The 16,398-nt window shown below is 41.6% G+C and overlaps 1 protein-coding gene across 1 annotated transcript in view; it reads left to right on the top strand.

Annotated features, from left to right (window-relative positions):
- Nucleotides 1–16,398, top strand: part of LOC139761685 (major facilitator superfamily domain-containing protein 6) — a 119,493-nt gene that overhangs the window by 86,172 nt on the left and 16,923 nt on the right. The window contains exon 11 of the mRNA XM_071686019.1: nt 15,356–15,507. Within this exon, the coding sequence (XP_071542120.1) occupies nt 15,356–15,507 (152 nt within the window). The remainder of the gene's footprint in view (nt 1–15,355; nt 15,508–16,398) is intronic.

Raw genomic sequence — 16,398 nt, 5'->3', positions numbered from 1 at the left:
CTAAAATTTACTGATATATATATATATATATATATATTCTTCTGTTTCCCATTTTAGAAAGTTAAAAAATACAAGGAGGGGAGGATTTCTGGCCCCCCGCTCCCGTCCCCTCTAGTCGCCTTCTACGACACGCGAGGAATGCGTGGGAAGTATTCTTTCACCCCTATCCCCAGGGGTAATATATATATATATACATACATATATACATACACATACACACGCACATATACACACACACACACACACACATATACATATATATACATATGAAAAAAGTAAGAAATAATTTAGAAAACTGAAACTTCTAGCTTGAAATGAAATGAGAAAATGAATGTCACATAATGGTTCAACCTCTGGCTATGGAAAAGGGAAATGTATAATTCATTTACACAAATGTCAATAGTAGTTCTCATCAATTTAACCACTGTATCAATAAGCTTCAATGTCTAAGCTACACTTTTTTTTTCAAATTTCACTATTTTCTTGTCAAAGCACCATGTATGAAAACTATCACTCCAGTAACACAACTATAAACATTTACTTCCCCTTTAAAAAAGTTCTGGGGAAGTCTGTCTCAATACACTGCGGGACACTCTACCACCTGGCGAGGTTTGTGTTGCAATGGTTCTTGATTCACAAATGTAGTAGCATCACTGGTGGGCGGAAGAACATTCTTGTAACCACAGCAAGGATCACAGTCCGTGCAACTCCATTATGATGCTTCTTCTCCTGCTGGCCAAATCCTGCTTCAGCAATGCTTGTTCACTAGACTTCCTGTGAGTGGCATCGAATCTGTTGAAGATATCTCTCGCCATCAGCAGTGAGCGGCGGAGGAGGAGTTTGCTGGTCGCTGAAACCATCCAGATAGCGTTGTGCAACCTTGAATACTGCATTGTTGGGGAGCATTTGGTTCTGAAGCCGTTGTAGGTAAATGGGAGTGAAACGTTTGGGCTGATTCCACCTTGCGGGAGTTGAAGTGAGGCAGACGACGGCGGGGGTAGGTGGATGGGGTTGTTAGGGAGGTGAATGCAAGAGTTTTGGAAAGAGGGGCAAGTATGAAGTCTGTTGGGGATGAGAGAGCTTGGGAAGTGAGTCAGTTGTTGTTCGCTGACGATACAGCACTGGTGGCTGATTCATGTGAGAAACTGCAGAAGCTGGTGACTGAGTTTGGTAAAGTGTGTGAAAGAAGAAAGTTAAGAGTAAATGTGAATAAGAGCAAGGTAATTAGGTACAGTAGGGTTGAGGGTCAAGTCAATTGGGAGGTAAGTTTGAATGGAGAAAAACTGGAGGAAGTAAAGTGTTTTAGATATCTGGGAGTGGATCTGGCAGCGGATGGAACCATGGAAGCGGAAGTGGATCATAGGGTGGGGGAGGGGGCGAAAATCCCGGGAGCCTTGAAGAATGTGTGGAAGTCGAGAACATTATCTCAGAAAGCAAAAATGGGTATGTTTGAAGGAATAGTGGTTCCAACAATGTTGTATGGTTGCGAGGCGTGGGCTATGGATAGAGATGTGCGCAGGAGGATGGATGTGCTGGAAATGAGATGTTTGAGGACAATGTGTGGTGTGAGGTGGTTTGATCGAGTAAGTAACGTAAGGGTAAGAGAGATGTGTGGAAATAAAAAGAGCGTGGTTGAGAGAGCAGAAGAGGGTGTTTTGAAATGGTTTGGGCACATGGAGAGAATGAGTGAGGAGAGATTGACCAAGAGGATATATGTGTCGGAGGTGGAGGGAACGAGGAGAAGAGGGAGACCAAATTGGAGGTGGAAAGATGGAGTGAAAAAGATTTTGTGTGATCGGGGCCTGAACATGCAGGAGGGTGAAAGGAGGGCAAGAAATAGAGTGAATTGGAGTCATGTGGTATACAGGGGTTGACGTGCTGTCAGTGGATTGAAGCAAGGCATGTGAAGCGTCTGGGGTAAACCATGGAAAGCTGTGTAGGTATGTATATTTGCGTGTGTGGACGTGTGTATGTACATGTGTATGGGGGGGGGGCCATTTCTTTCGTCTGTTTCCTTGCGCTACCTCGCAAACGCGGGAGACAGCGACAAAGTATAAAAAAAAAAAAAAAAAAAAAAAAAAAAAAATATATATATATATATATATATATATATATATATATATATATATATTTTTATGGATATACATATATGGATTGAACCAGGGCATGTGAAGCGTCTGGGGCAAACCATGGAAAGTTCTGTGGGGCCTGGATGTGGAAAGGCAGCTGTGGTTTCGGTGCATTATACATGACAGCTAGAGACTGAGTGTGAACGAATCAGGCCTTTGTTGTCTTTTCCTAGTGCTACCTTGCGCACATGCGGGGAGGGGGTTGTCATTTCATGTGTGGCGGGGTGGTGACGAGTATGAATAAGGGCAGACAGATGAAGTATGTACATGTGTATATATATGCATATGTCTGTGTATGTATATATATATATATGTTAAGATGTATAGGTATGTGTATGTGCGTGTGTGGACGAGTATGTATATACATGTGTATGTGGGTGGGTTGGGCCATTCTTTTGTCTGTTTCCTTGTGCTACCTCACTAACGCAGGAGACAGCGACAAAGTATAATAATAATAATAATACTAAAGATGATTGGGAATACCTGGTTTAAAAAGAGAGATATACATAAGTGTACGCATGTAAGTAGGAGAGATGGCCAGAGAGCATTACTGCATTACATGTTAATTGATAGGCATGCGAGAGACTTTTGGATGTTAATGTGCTGAGAGGTGCAACTGGAGGGATTTCTGATCATTATCTTGTGGAGGCGAAGGTGAAGATTTGTAGAGGTTTTCAGAAAAGAAGAGAGAATGTTGGGGTGAAGAGAGTGGTGAGAGTAAGTGAGCTTGGGAAGGAGACTTGTGTGAGGAAGTACCAGGAGAGACTGAGTACAGAATGGAAAAAGGTGGGAACAAAGGAGGTGAGGGGAGTGGGGGAGGAATGGGATGTATTTAGTGAAGCAGAGATGGCTTGCGCAAAAGATGCTTGTGGCATGAGAAGCGTGGGAGGTGGGTTGATTAGAAAGGGTAGTGAGTGGTGGGATGAAGAAGTAAGATTATTAGTGAAGGAGAAGAGAGAGGCATTTGGACGATTTTTGCAGGGAAATAATGCAAATGACTGGGAGATGTATAAAAGAAAGAGACAGGAGGTCAAGAGAAAGGTGCAAGAGGTGAAAAAGAGCGCAAATGAGAGTTGGGGTGAGAGAGTATCATTAAATTTTAGGGAGAATAAAAAGATGTTTTGAAAGGATGTAAATGAAGTGCGTTAGACAAGGGAACAAATGGGAACTACAGTGAAGGGGGCTAATGGGGAGGTGATAAGTAGTGGTGATGTGAGAAGATGGAGTGAGTATTTTGAAGGTTTGTTGAATGTGTTTGATGATAGAGTGGCAGGTATAGGGTGTTTGGTCAAGGTGGTGTGCAAAGTGAGAGGGTTAGGGAGAATGATTTGGTAAATAGAGAAGAGGTAGTAAAAGCTTTGCGGAAGATGAAAGCCAGCAAGGCAACGGGTTTGGATGGTATTGCACTGGAATTTATTTAAAAAGGGAGTGACTGTATTGTTGACTGGTTGGTAAGGCTATTTAATGTATGTATGACTCATGGTGAGGTGCCTGAGGATTGGCGGAATGCTTGCATAGTGCCATTATACAAAGGCAAAGGGGATAAAAGTGAGTGCTCCAATTACAGAGGTATAAGTTTGTTGAGTATTCCTGGGAAATTATATGGGAGGGTACTGATTGAGAGGGTGAAGGCATGTACAGAGCATCAGATTGGGGAAGAGCAGTGTGGTTTCAGAAGTGGTAGAGGATGTGTGGATCAGGTGTTTGCTTTGAAGAATGTATGTGAGAAATACTTAGAAAAGCAAACAGATTTGTATGTAGCATTTATGGATCTGGAGAAGGCATATGACAGAGTTGATAGAGATGCTTTGTGGAAGGTATTAAGAGTATATGGTGTGGGAGGCAAGTTGTTAGAAGCAGTGAAAAGTTTTTATCGAGGATGTAAGGCATGTGTACATGTAGGAAGAGAGGAAAGTGATTGGTTCTCAGTGAATGTAGGTTTGCGGCAGGGGTGTGTGATGTCTCCATGGTTGTTTAATTTGTTTATGGATGGGGTTGTTAGGGAGGTGAATGCAAGAGTTTTAAAAAGAGGGGCAAGTATGCAGTCTGTTGTGGATGAGAGAGCTTGAGAAGTGAGTCAGCTGTTGTTCGCTGATGATACAGCGCTGGTGGCTGATTCGAGTGAGAAACTGCAGAAGCTGGTGACTGAGTTTGGTAAAGTGTGAGAAAGCTGAGAGTAAATGTAAATAAGAGCAAGGTTATTAGGTACAGTAGGGTTGAGGGACAAGTCAATTGGGAGGTAAGTTGGAATGGAGAAAAACTGGAGGAAGTGAAGTGTTTTAGATATCTGGGAGTGGATTTGGCGCTGGATGAAACCATGGAAGCGGAAGTGAATCATAGGGTGGGGGAGGGGCCAAAAGTTCTGGGAGCGTTGAAAAATGTGTGGAAGTCGAGAACATTATCCCGGAAAGCAAAAATGGGTATGTTTGAAGGAATAGTGGTTCCAACAATGTTATACGGTTGCGAGGCATGGGCTATGGATAGAGTTGTGTGCAGGAGGGTGGATGTGTTGGAAATAAGATGTTTGACATGTGGTGTGAGGTGGTTTGATCGAGTAAGTAATAATAGGGTAAGAGAGATGTATGGTAATAACAGGAGCGTGGTTGAGAGGGCAGAAGAGGGTGTTTTGAAATGGTTTGGTCACATGGAGAGAATGAGTGAGGAAAGATTGACTAAGAGGATATACGTGTCAAGAGGTGGAGGGAATGAGGAGAAGTGGGAGACCAAATTGGAGGTGGAAAGATGGAGTGAAAGTTAGGACTGCTGGGTTTCTAACTTTCTGTCTCATCAAAACGGGACTACCAAGCTCATCCTTCCATCTTCTCCTTACAAGCACTATACACCTACTGAAACCTTACCAACTCCTGTTCACTCAAAAATTTTAGGTTTTATCATGACAGAGCCTGACAAATCTATTGCCTCTATTCCCCAGCATTATGGGGTGCTAAGAATCTCCGGGTTTCTGCCTGACTCTACTGCCAATGAGAGGGAGGGCTCTGGCTGTAGTAGCACCGGCCCCTCCCACGACCTCTCCCTCTCAGTCAGACCTTCCTCTTTTTCTGTTTACTATACCAACAATTGTCGTTTCTCTAGTAACCTATCCTCAGTTGACCACCATCTGTTGAGTACCTCTCCTAACATCTTACTTCTGTCTGAGACAGAGTTGTCTAGTCCCTCTTTTACATCCAACATCCAACTGTTTGTGCTAATTCCAGTCATCAACACACCTGTTCCACGCCTCAAGGACCTTGAGTCCCCAAAACTTTGACGTTATGAGGCTCATAATCTGTCTCCTAGCTTATACACTTTTCTTGTTTCGCCTGTTGCTCTCCAAAGTCTACACATTTCATATCTTTCTTCGACTTTCTAAACTCCTGCTATGAGGCTGTGACATCCTCTCACCTGCAAGCAGAGATCTTTTACTTCGGGGATTTCAACTTTCACCGTAGGGAATGGTTGAATTCCTCCCATACAGATGGTGGAGGGATCGAAGCCCTCACGTTCTCCATTCTCAATGATTCACAGCAAATGATCTACCCTATCTATTGTTCCTGACTGCTGTGACCACTCTCCAAATATTCTGGATTCGTTTTTTCACCTCTAGACTACCCCGCTGTACATACACACTTCTCGCCCCCCAAATGGTTCATGTGATCACACTCTCAAAAATGTATCAATTCTAATAGCACCTCCCCCTCCCGCAGCTCCTTCAAAACGTAAACATTTGCACCTGCACAAAGCTTACTGGAATAACTGATATAACTTCTTTTTGACTTTCCATGGGTAAATTACTCTCTTATGTGGTGATACTTCTGTCTCCACCAAACACATAGCAGAAGTTATTCTTCATTCAATCCATGGTTCAACCATTCCTGTTCTGAGGCCATTCAGGCAAGGGATCAGGCATATTGGGCTTGGAAAACTCCTTCCTCAGGCTCCCATTCTAGCTTTTATCACTGCCCATAATCACTGCAAGCACATTATCCAAGAGGCAAAGCGTTCCTTTATTCAAAGGAAGTGCGGTATTCTCTCCTTGTCATCCACTGGTAGGTCTTTCTGGTCTCTAGCTAAGGGTATCTCTAACAACTTCCGTCGCTCTAACTTTCCTACACTTTTCCGTTCTGACGGTACTATAGCTGTCTCTGCCATAGACAAAGCATTTCTCTTTGGTTCCCATTTCTCCTCTAATGCTACCTTGGATGACTCTAACATTCCTTCATCCCTTCACCCCTATGTCTCTTCCCGTAATCTCCTAATGATCCTGACGGCATCCATGCCTGTGTACTAATAAGTGGGTCTCTGAACTTGCACCTGTGCCTGCCCATCAGTTCCGTTTCTGTTTACGAGCCAAAATTTTTCCTTCTATCTAGGAAGGGAGACCGTTCTGACCCCTCTGTTGTATTGCTTTGACATCCACCATTTCCAAAGTCTCTGGATGCCTCCTCAGCTCCCATACCCTTAGACACCTTGAAAATCAGCCTTCTCTCTGATCACTAGTATGGCTCCCTTAAGGCTAGATCCACTGGTAATATTCTTTCCTATCTTACTAATGTTTGGTCATCATCCTTGAAAGGTTTGGGGAAGTCATGGGTAGTTGCCCTTGACATACCTAAAGCTTCTGACTGTATGGCATCAGGGTCTCATCTCTATGTTCCCCTCTTTTGGCTTCCCTCCCTCACTTTGCTCCCTCATATCTACCTTCCTCTCAAGCCCTCTGTACTCCCCTATTTTGGCTTCCCTCCCTCACTTTGCTCCCTCATATCTACCTTCCTCTCTAGCCAATCTATCGCAGTGGTTGTTAATGGATCGGCCTTCCCCCTTTCCTCCATCAACAGCGGTGTCCTTCAAGGTTCTATTCTGTCTCGTACACTTTCTATCTTTTTTTCAACGATTTCCTCTCCTCTACAAATAATCAAATGGAGTCACGCTGACGACTCAACACTGCATTTACTTACATCCTTAATTTCTGTTCCCTCTCTCACTTGATCTGCATCTCATCTTGACACAGCTTCCTCGATAAACTCAGGCTTGGACAGGATATCTTAAGAGGGGTAGACGAAATCTAGTTAAGTTTAATGCCTCTAGAACCCAGTTTCTACCCATCTTTCTGTTGAAAACTCCTCAAAACTCTAGTCTCTCCTTTGACTGTTCTGTAATTCCACCTCTTGACTCAATGAACATATATGGCATTACTGTAACACCCAATCTTTCTTGGAAACCCCATATTACGGGAATAGCTAAGTCTGCCTCTAAAAAAATGGCAATTCTGTTTAGATGTCGAAACTTCTTTTCTTCCGAACAGTTGCTCCGTTTATACAAAGGATTGATTCTTCCTTGTATGTACTGCTGTCCATCCTTACTTGACAGAGTTGAGTCAAAAGCAGTCCCTGGCTAACTTTAAAACTTGACGCTCTTACTCTACCCTGCAATGTGTTTCACTTTCCCTCTTCTTATTGGCATTACTTTGATTTTTGCTTCCAAGAGTTAGCTGCTTGTGTGTCCCCACCACTAGGTAGACCACACAATACTCGTCAAGCTGGTCCCTTATATGATAACTGTGTCGCCATCAGTAACTCAAGGGTGGGCCATTTTTATAACTGCTTCTTTTCCTACACGTCAAAACTTTGGAACACTCTACTTTCTCAATTTATAAGTTTTTCACTTCCTCCAGAATTTGTAAATATTTTCCCTTGTCTTTTCTTTTTCCCTTTCATTATACTGTCTCACTTCCTCCAGAATTTGTAAATACTTTCCCTTGTCTTTTCTTTTTCCCTTTCATTATACTGTCTCACTTCCTCCAGAATTTGTAAATACTTTCCCTAGTCTTTTCTTTTTCCCTTTCATTATACTGTCTCACTTCCTCCAGAATTTGTAAATACTTTCCCTAGTCTTTTCTTTTTCCCTTTCATTATACTGTCTCACTTCCTCCAGAATTTGTAAATACTTTCCCTTGTCTTTTCTTTTTCCCTTTCATTATACTGTCTAGATTGCAATTAAGGCCCGCCCTTGATGTGCACTTTCGCTGTGAATGGAGTCTTCCACCTAAGAGTCTTGGAGTGAGGGGAGGGTATGCATGCAGTCTGCCACGGATGAAAGGGCCTGGGAAGTGAGTCAGTTGTTGTTTGCTGATTCAGCACTGGTGACAGATGCTAGTGTGAAACTGCAGAAGTTGGTGACTAAGTTTGAAAGGGCGTATGTGTGAAAGGAGGAAGTTGAGAGTAAATGTGAATAAAGGCAAGGTTATTAGTATTAGATTCAGCAAAGATGAGGGACAGGTAAGTTTGGGGTGAGCGTTTGAATGGAGCAAAATTGAAAAGAAGTGTTTTAGATACCTGGGAGTGAATATGGCAGTGAATGGAAACAATGAAGCACAAGTGAGTCATAGGGTGGGTGAGAGGGGAAGGTGGTTCTGAGAGCACTGAAAAATGTGTGAAAAGAGAAACCGTTATCTGGGAAGGCAAATATGGATATGTTCAAAGGAATAGTAGTCCCAAAAATATCATATGGATGCAAGGCATGGGCTATAGGTAAGACTGTGAGGAGGAAAGTGAGTGTGTCAGAAATGAAATGTACGAGGCCAATGTAGTGTGATTTGATCGAGGAAGTAATGACAGGGTTAGAGAGAGGTGTGGTAATAAAAAGAGTGTGGTTGAGAAAGCTGAGAGGGTGTGTTGAAAGTTAAACATATAGAAAGAATGAGTGAGGAAAGGTTGACACAGAGGATATATGTGTCAGAGGTGGAGGAAACAAGGAGAACCGGGAGACCGAATTAGAGGTGGAAGGATAGAGCGAAAAAAAAATTGAGCAATCAGGGAATGAACATGCAGGAGGGTGAAAAAGCGTGCCTAGATTAAGAGTGAACTGGAATAATCCAGCGTAGCAGTCAGCGTCCCTAACCATAACACATTCACGGACCAGCCGGGGTTGAACACATAGGTCCAAATCCTGGTTGTTGCAATCGGTCCACAATCAACACAGCTGCTCATCTACTCCAAGGGGTTGGTCGATAAAATGGGTTACTGGCTCAGGCTAGGGTACATATATAACGAGATGGCCTTGATTGGGGCCTCAGTTGTCCATGCTGTCTCAGAAAAGAAAAAAAAAAAGTCAATGGATTTAACTAGGGTATGTGAAGCGTCCAGGGTAAACCATGGAAAGGTCTGTGGGGACTGGTAGTGGATAGGGGACTGTGGATACACATGACAGCTAGAGAATGGATGTGAACAGATAAGGCTTTTCTTGGTCTGTTCCTGGCGCTACTTCACTAACATGGGAAACAGCAATCAAACATGAAAGCAAGAAAGAAATGTAACCAAATAGATAGACAAACAGACAGATAAGACAGATCTTGCCAGAGGAACTAACCTGACTGTGGTGGCACTGGGACAGAAGGCTGGAGTGACAGCCAGTTCCAAGCAGCATCTACCCTACACTCAAGAAGAGAATATTAGGATGCAGCTGACTGGAGCCATGCCCTTTGAAATCTTCCTGCTGCAAAGTCTCTCACATTCTAGGCTCCCATGTGGAGTGGAGCCTCGAGTTGTCCCACACAGACATCCCAGACCATAGGTCATATACCCTGACATCTTGCTGATGATAAAAAAATAGGGGCCATAATTGACTCAGATGAAAATTCAGTGAATTTGCAGAGGGACTTAAATAGACTATCAGAATGGGCGAGTACATGGAAAAAGGAATTTGACAAAGATAAATGCACAACACTTAGTGTGGGTAAAGGCAGGAGCACTGATTACAAACTGGACAATATTACTATTGGTAAAACAGAGTGTGAGAGATTTAGGGGTACTAGTGAGCGAGGATCTTAAGCCATGGCAACAATGTATTAAAGTTGCCATAAGGCTAATAAGATGTCAGGATTCATTGATAGGACTGTTAGCAATAAAACTCTGAGAGTATTATTGCAACTTTATCTTGCAGTGGTGAGACCACATTTTGATTATGTGGTACAATTTTGGGCTCCATACTATGCAGTTGATATAGATTGTTTAGAGTACATAGGCGAATGACAAAAATTAACCCGGGAATTAGAATCCTCCCTTATGAAGAAAGGTTAAAAGGACTGAATTTACACTCACTTAAGAGGAGGAGGGGTACAGGGGATGTGACTGAAGTTTTTGAATAGGAGAAGGGTGTTAATAAAGGTAACATGAATAAAGTTCTTCGAATGGCACCACCGGATAGGACAAGAAATAATGGATTTGAATAAGAAAAACAAAAAGATTCAGGTCAGATAAGATTATTTACTGGTTCAGAAGATTTATGGAACCTAAGTGCAGTAGTGCAAGCTAGGTCTATAGGGGGAACAAAATACTTTAAACGAAAGTTGGATGTGTTTATGGGTTCAGGCAGTCGGTTGTAAGGTGGACAGACTCAGGACCTGCCTAGCATGGGCCAATAGGCCTCTTGCAGTGTCCGCACTTCTTATGTTAATTTTACACACATTTCTCCACTACTTGATGATGATGGCCCCATCATCATCATCCCTTCTACTAATGCAAACCAGAGACATTAAATGTGACCCTGGACTTCCAGCACACCACAGTGACAAGTGACTAACACCAAAAGCACTACGCCATCAGATGCTCCTTATGCGCCCAGTGGTATCACCTCCACTGCACATGACTGTCATCAATTAAAGATGACTAAGAACACTGGAAATGCAGCAATCACTTAGGAAGGATCAACCCCCCCCCCCCCCCCCCCCCCCCACACACACACACACACACACACACACACACACACACACACACACACACACACACACACACACAAAACAAACACCCCACAAACAAAGATCAAAGATCGCATGATCTTCAGCAAACAAATCCTTCTACCTCACAGATCCCCATTGACAAACAAACATGTTGCAACTCGAAGCCAATGACATCAGAATAAGTAAGCGAACTCAGAGACTATAACATCCACTTGGCCCTCATCCAAGAAATCAGACTCACCCAGATCTACTCTCCCACATTTCTATAGCTACATAACTGTTAGAAAAGAAAATGACAGCCACCAAGGACAAGGACTCATAACATTCATCCACCAAATCAAACCTTTCCCAACACCACTGACACTATAAAACAGCTCCTAGACACTGACAACATTGTAGAAATACAAACAATAAATATGTAACTCCACAGTACCAACTACAACCTAATCAACATCTACATACCTCCAGTTTCACACTCTCCTCCCACCCAAACCCCAACACCTGAGCCTAACCATCATGCCCAACACCTGCCTCTGGAGATTTCAAAGTCTCCCATTCCATTTGTCTCAGTGCTTACACCCATGATCCCCAAGGTGAATTACTTGTAAACAACTGCAGCTTTTCAATGTTCTCAACCTATGCAACCAATCACCAAGACTCCCTTCCCTCCATGTCCAGCAGCCAATCTTGCCAGCTCCAAAATTTAGATACTGATGATTTCTCGTCACTAGATCATGCAATCCCACACTTCATCAGTGTCTTCAACCAAGGCAGCAAAAGGCATAAACTAAAAGGGCACAGAAAGAAACCAGCTCTGGTGTAACCATTCACCATCGACAGAAATCAGAGAACAAATCCAGACTCTAAATAACATCACTTACCTAATCACTGAAAGACAAACAGAAAACTGGCACTCCTTCCCGAATACAATGAATCACAGAATCCAAAGCAACCAACTCTGGCACACAAAAAAGAAAATCCACTCATTTCCCACCAGTCCAGACCCCACTTATGAAGCCCTCCTGACTTACTCTAATGAAATCCCTTCTCCAAAGAACACACAAACATACTCTTTAAGCATTATTCAAAATCTGCCACAAACCAACCTTACACCAAAACAGAAAAATCACACACACAAAAAAAATCCATCCATAAATAACTGCCCATCCAACATTCACTCCAACTGATACAAGTAGAGCAATAAAAACCTTCAAGAAGTCTCCTGCTACAAGCCCTGACAAAATATCAAACTTTCGCATAAAAGACTATGGCCCACTTGCAATCTAAGCACTTACAGATACCCTCATATATTCATGGCTACACAGCAAGATCCCTAACATCTGAAAACCTGCCAACATAATCCTCCTCCTACAACCTCCCAAACCATCCAACTACTACTGCCCAATATCACTTTTATTCTCGGTATCCAAACTCTCTGAAAGTTAATCTATAACATTAAAAAACAATGCCAATTTCACTCACACAGCATGGCTTTAACCTAAACACTCTACCACCACACTACACACTGACCTCACAAAACATATCCTAGATAGTTCTGACCAACACAAACCCACTCCCAAATAGAAGTGATGAGAACAATTGGTTGACCAATTTCATAGCTTCAGGGCTTCATCTCAAAAACACAAACTCTAAAATGGAGTTCCACAAGAAGCAGCTCTTTTCCCAACAGTCTTCAATCTCTTCTTACATGACCAACCATTACCTTAAGCACATGTTAAGATGAAAGTCCTTTCATATGTAGACAACCTCAAAATCATATCACAAAACCTTGACACCAAAGTAACATAATCAAAAATGCAATACTACATTACACAACTGGAACAATGACTCTCCCAGATCAGAATGCCTGCAACTCCACAGATGTATTCAATCACTCTTTCAACCCCAGACATACATGAGGCCAGCTCACACCCACCAGTCATACTAAATGATCACTTACTCCCACTAAACAAAACACCAACCATCTTGGGCATCATTTATGACACATATATGACAATTAGTCCCCACCTCAATAACATCAACACAAGAACAACAAACTAAATGCACTCCAAACACTAACTGGCACCTGATTTCGACAAGAGAAAGAATCCCTCAGTGTCCTCAACAAACATTTCATATGCTCCACTTTAAACTATTCCTCACTTGCCTGGTCTTCCATCCTATGAAAAACATATATAATAAAGCTACCAACCACACAAAATAATGCATTCAGAATAATCACTGGCTGCCCAGCAGCCACAAACACACACCTTCAAATGAAAGAACGATCCTCCCAATACAATTCCACCTCAACATGCCTGAGACTCAGTTCTATGCAACAACACTAGACCCCTCCCATCCAAACCACTCTATAACTAACCAACAACCCCCAAGTAGAAATCAAAAGCTTATGCCTGCCTCACATTTCAATAACCTCTATTCACAGATGCCTCCTATCCCCAACAAACATAACATTGACAAAACACATGTAAAGTGAAGAAACCCGACATGTACTAAACAAACGACTTTCCAACTAAATCATAAACTCCAACCCATCTGAAACCAACTCCACAAACAAATGAGTCACTTTCCTACCTGTGCTCTAGACATCACTCATCACTACAAAGACTGTTTCGACATATCTCAAGGCCTTCATGCCTATGATGCAACTACTATAAGGAAAACAACTGCCCTGCACTCTCTGCATATAGACATATACACAACATACACAGATTTCCTAAAGACAGTATGTAGTTACACTGCAAGAGAAAAGTTACCTTCAGCAACACTGGAGTGTATAATCTCATCAAGGAGCTTTTCAGTCCAAAAAAGTCCATTACAGTATATCCCTACTGGTGGAAGTGAAGCCTAAAATTTGTAGGAGCCCTATAAAAGGGGTCTTGGGGATAATAACGATCATAATAACAATAATCCAGCTCATGGATTATTATTGTTATATAGATGACAATGTACAGAAGTGCATGAATGTGTTGGAAATGGAATGTTTAAGGACAATATGTGGAGTAAGGAGGGCTGAGCTAGAAAAGTATGGTTGAGAGAGCTGAAGAGGGTGTACTGAAATTGTCTGGACATACAGAAAGAATGAGTAAGAAGAGGTTGACAAAGAAGACGTGTTTCAGAAATGGAGAGGACAAGGAGAGGGGGTGACCAAGTTTCTGGCAGAAGGGTGGAAAGATAGGAGTTTGAGTGTTCGGGACCTGAATATACAGGAGGGTAAAAGGCATTCATGGGACAGAGTTATCCGGAGTAATGTGGCATATAGGGGGCAGTGTTCTGTCAATGGAGTGAACCAGGGAATGCGGGGTAGCCAGGGGAAACCATGGAAAGGCCTGTGGACCAGGTTGTGGTTTTGGTGCAGTATATATGACAGCTAGACAACTGACATGAGCAACTAAGGCCTTTTCTTTGCCTGTTCCAAGTGCTATCTCAATAATGTGAAAATGGCAAACGTATCAAATAATAAATGAAAATTAATAATAATAATAATAATAATAATAATAATAATAATAATAACACTAATAATAACAATAATAATGATAATAATAATAATAATAATAATAATAATAATAATAATAATAATAATAATAACAATAATAGCAATAATACATGATTATCTACTTGAAGTGAGGCTGCATTCAATGATACACCTATGGGGAGGATGTTCTACACTTGTACGGGACCATCTCTTGAATTTTATTGTCCTATGACATTTCTAACTTCTGTATGCTGTTCACATTCACAGTCTCATATCTCAGTTTATTTCATTTATCCACCACTCTTATACAGTGCTTCTTTACATCTTTTCTAACAAGTTCCTTACTAAATATCATGTCATGATATCTGGTTGCTGTATCGTTGCATATTTTGAACTATTCACTGTCTCCATCATCAAAATAGTGCTAAAACTTCATGTGTGTTTTTCCTCATGCTTCAACCTTTTCAAAAACATTTATTAGATTGTAATATAACTTAAATGCATAATCTAAATTTTTTTTACAAGCTAGTATCTGAGATCTCCATAGGTTAATATATTCTAAATCACAGCAATTAATGCATTGCATAAATACACAGGATGAGTATAACAGGTTTAATTTTTTGTTTCTGAAACCATGCCTGATGCCTGCTCTATACAGAAATGTGGTTTTGTATTTGGGACAAAGAACTTCATCTATTTCTGCTTTACAGAGTGAAAGGGCTTGGTTAAAGAACAAAAAAATTTCAGAAGAATCATTAAAAAAAATTGTAACAAATCATTTTGCTGTGAATCAAACTTTATCTAACTGCCAATCCACAACTCAAAAGCAATGAGGATACTACATTATAGTAATTTTGAAGTTTGACAGGTATTATCTAATACTGATTCACATTATCTAGAAACTGTATTCTTGATGATTTTTTGAATTCACAAAATGTTTCTTGCAATGAAAAACAACCTTTATTCTTAATAATAAATGCACCTTTGATTATGCAGCAACCCATGGTGGGTCTTCCCCTTTGAGATCCTGGAGGTATTCACTTACCAACTGATGTGGCTGGCTGCACTCACCTACTGTCCTATCCTGGCACCTAAGGGTCTACTGGCTACGATGACTGGTCTTGCTGGCTCCATCCATTACTCTCTAGGTTAGAATGTATTCCTCTCCAGAGTACTCTACTCTGTTGATTTGTCTGTCAAAATAAAACAGCTACTATTAATCTTCTCAAACAGTGTAATTTTCTCTTTTTTCTAGCATTCACGAATATGTTGAAAAACAGATGGAGCAAGTTTCTTGAAGGACTGCTGAATGTGTCAGGTTATATGGCAGCAGATGTGTATTTAGGATGGAGTGACATGCAGGATGAGAGTACCAAACAATGGTTTGGTGAAAAGCTAGAACGTAGTGAAAACCTTGTGTAAGGTGAAGTGTGGCTAAGCTCTTAGAGCAGATAGGATTGTAGTTAGTTTCTCAAGAAAAGGAGTTGAGTAGTTCAGGCTATTAAGTGTTTGCAAGCTCCAAGATGAGGTACCTGTTCATTGTGAGGCAGCACTGGGGACAAACAATGATATGGCTTCATTTCCTCACATCCACTCTCAAACTATCATGTGTAATGCATGGAAACCATAGACTCTTGTCCAAAACCAGGTCCCATAGACCTTTCTGTGGTTCCACCTAGCAACTTTATATGCCCTGGTTCAGTAAACTGATTGCACATTACCCCCTGTATACCACATTGCTCTTATTCACTCAATCCTGCGCCCACTTTCATCCTCCAGCGTGTTCAAGCTCCAAGCACTCAAAGCCTTTTCTGTTTCATCCTTCCATCTCCAAATCAGTCTTCCCCTTCTCCCTATTCCCTACATTTCTGACATATATCCTCTTTGTCAACTTTTTGTTACTCATTCTCTCCATAAGTCCAAACCATTTCAACACACCTTCAGTTCCCTCATCCTTACTTTTCTTATTGTCACACCCCTTTCTTACCACCCCCCTCTTACTTGATCAACCCTCCTCACACCAGGCATTGTCCTCAAAC

This window comes from Panulirus ornatus, chromosome 41 (assembly GCF_036320965.1).
Source record: "Panulirus ornatus isolate Po-2019 chromosome 41, ASM3632096v1, whole genome shotgun sequence".
NCBI lineage: Eukaryota > Metazoa > Arthropoda > Malacostraca > Decapoda > Palinuridae > Panulirus > Panulirus ornatus.
Note: the sequence above shows the minus strand (reverse complement) of the source record. Positions and strands in the feature narration are given on the sequence as shown.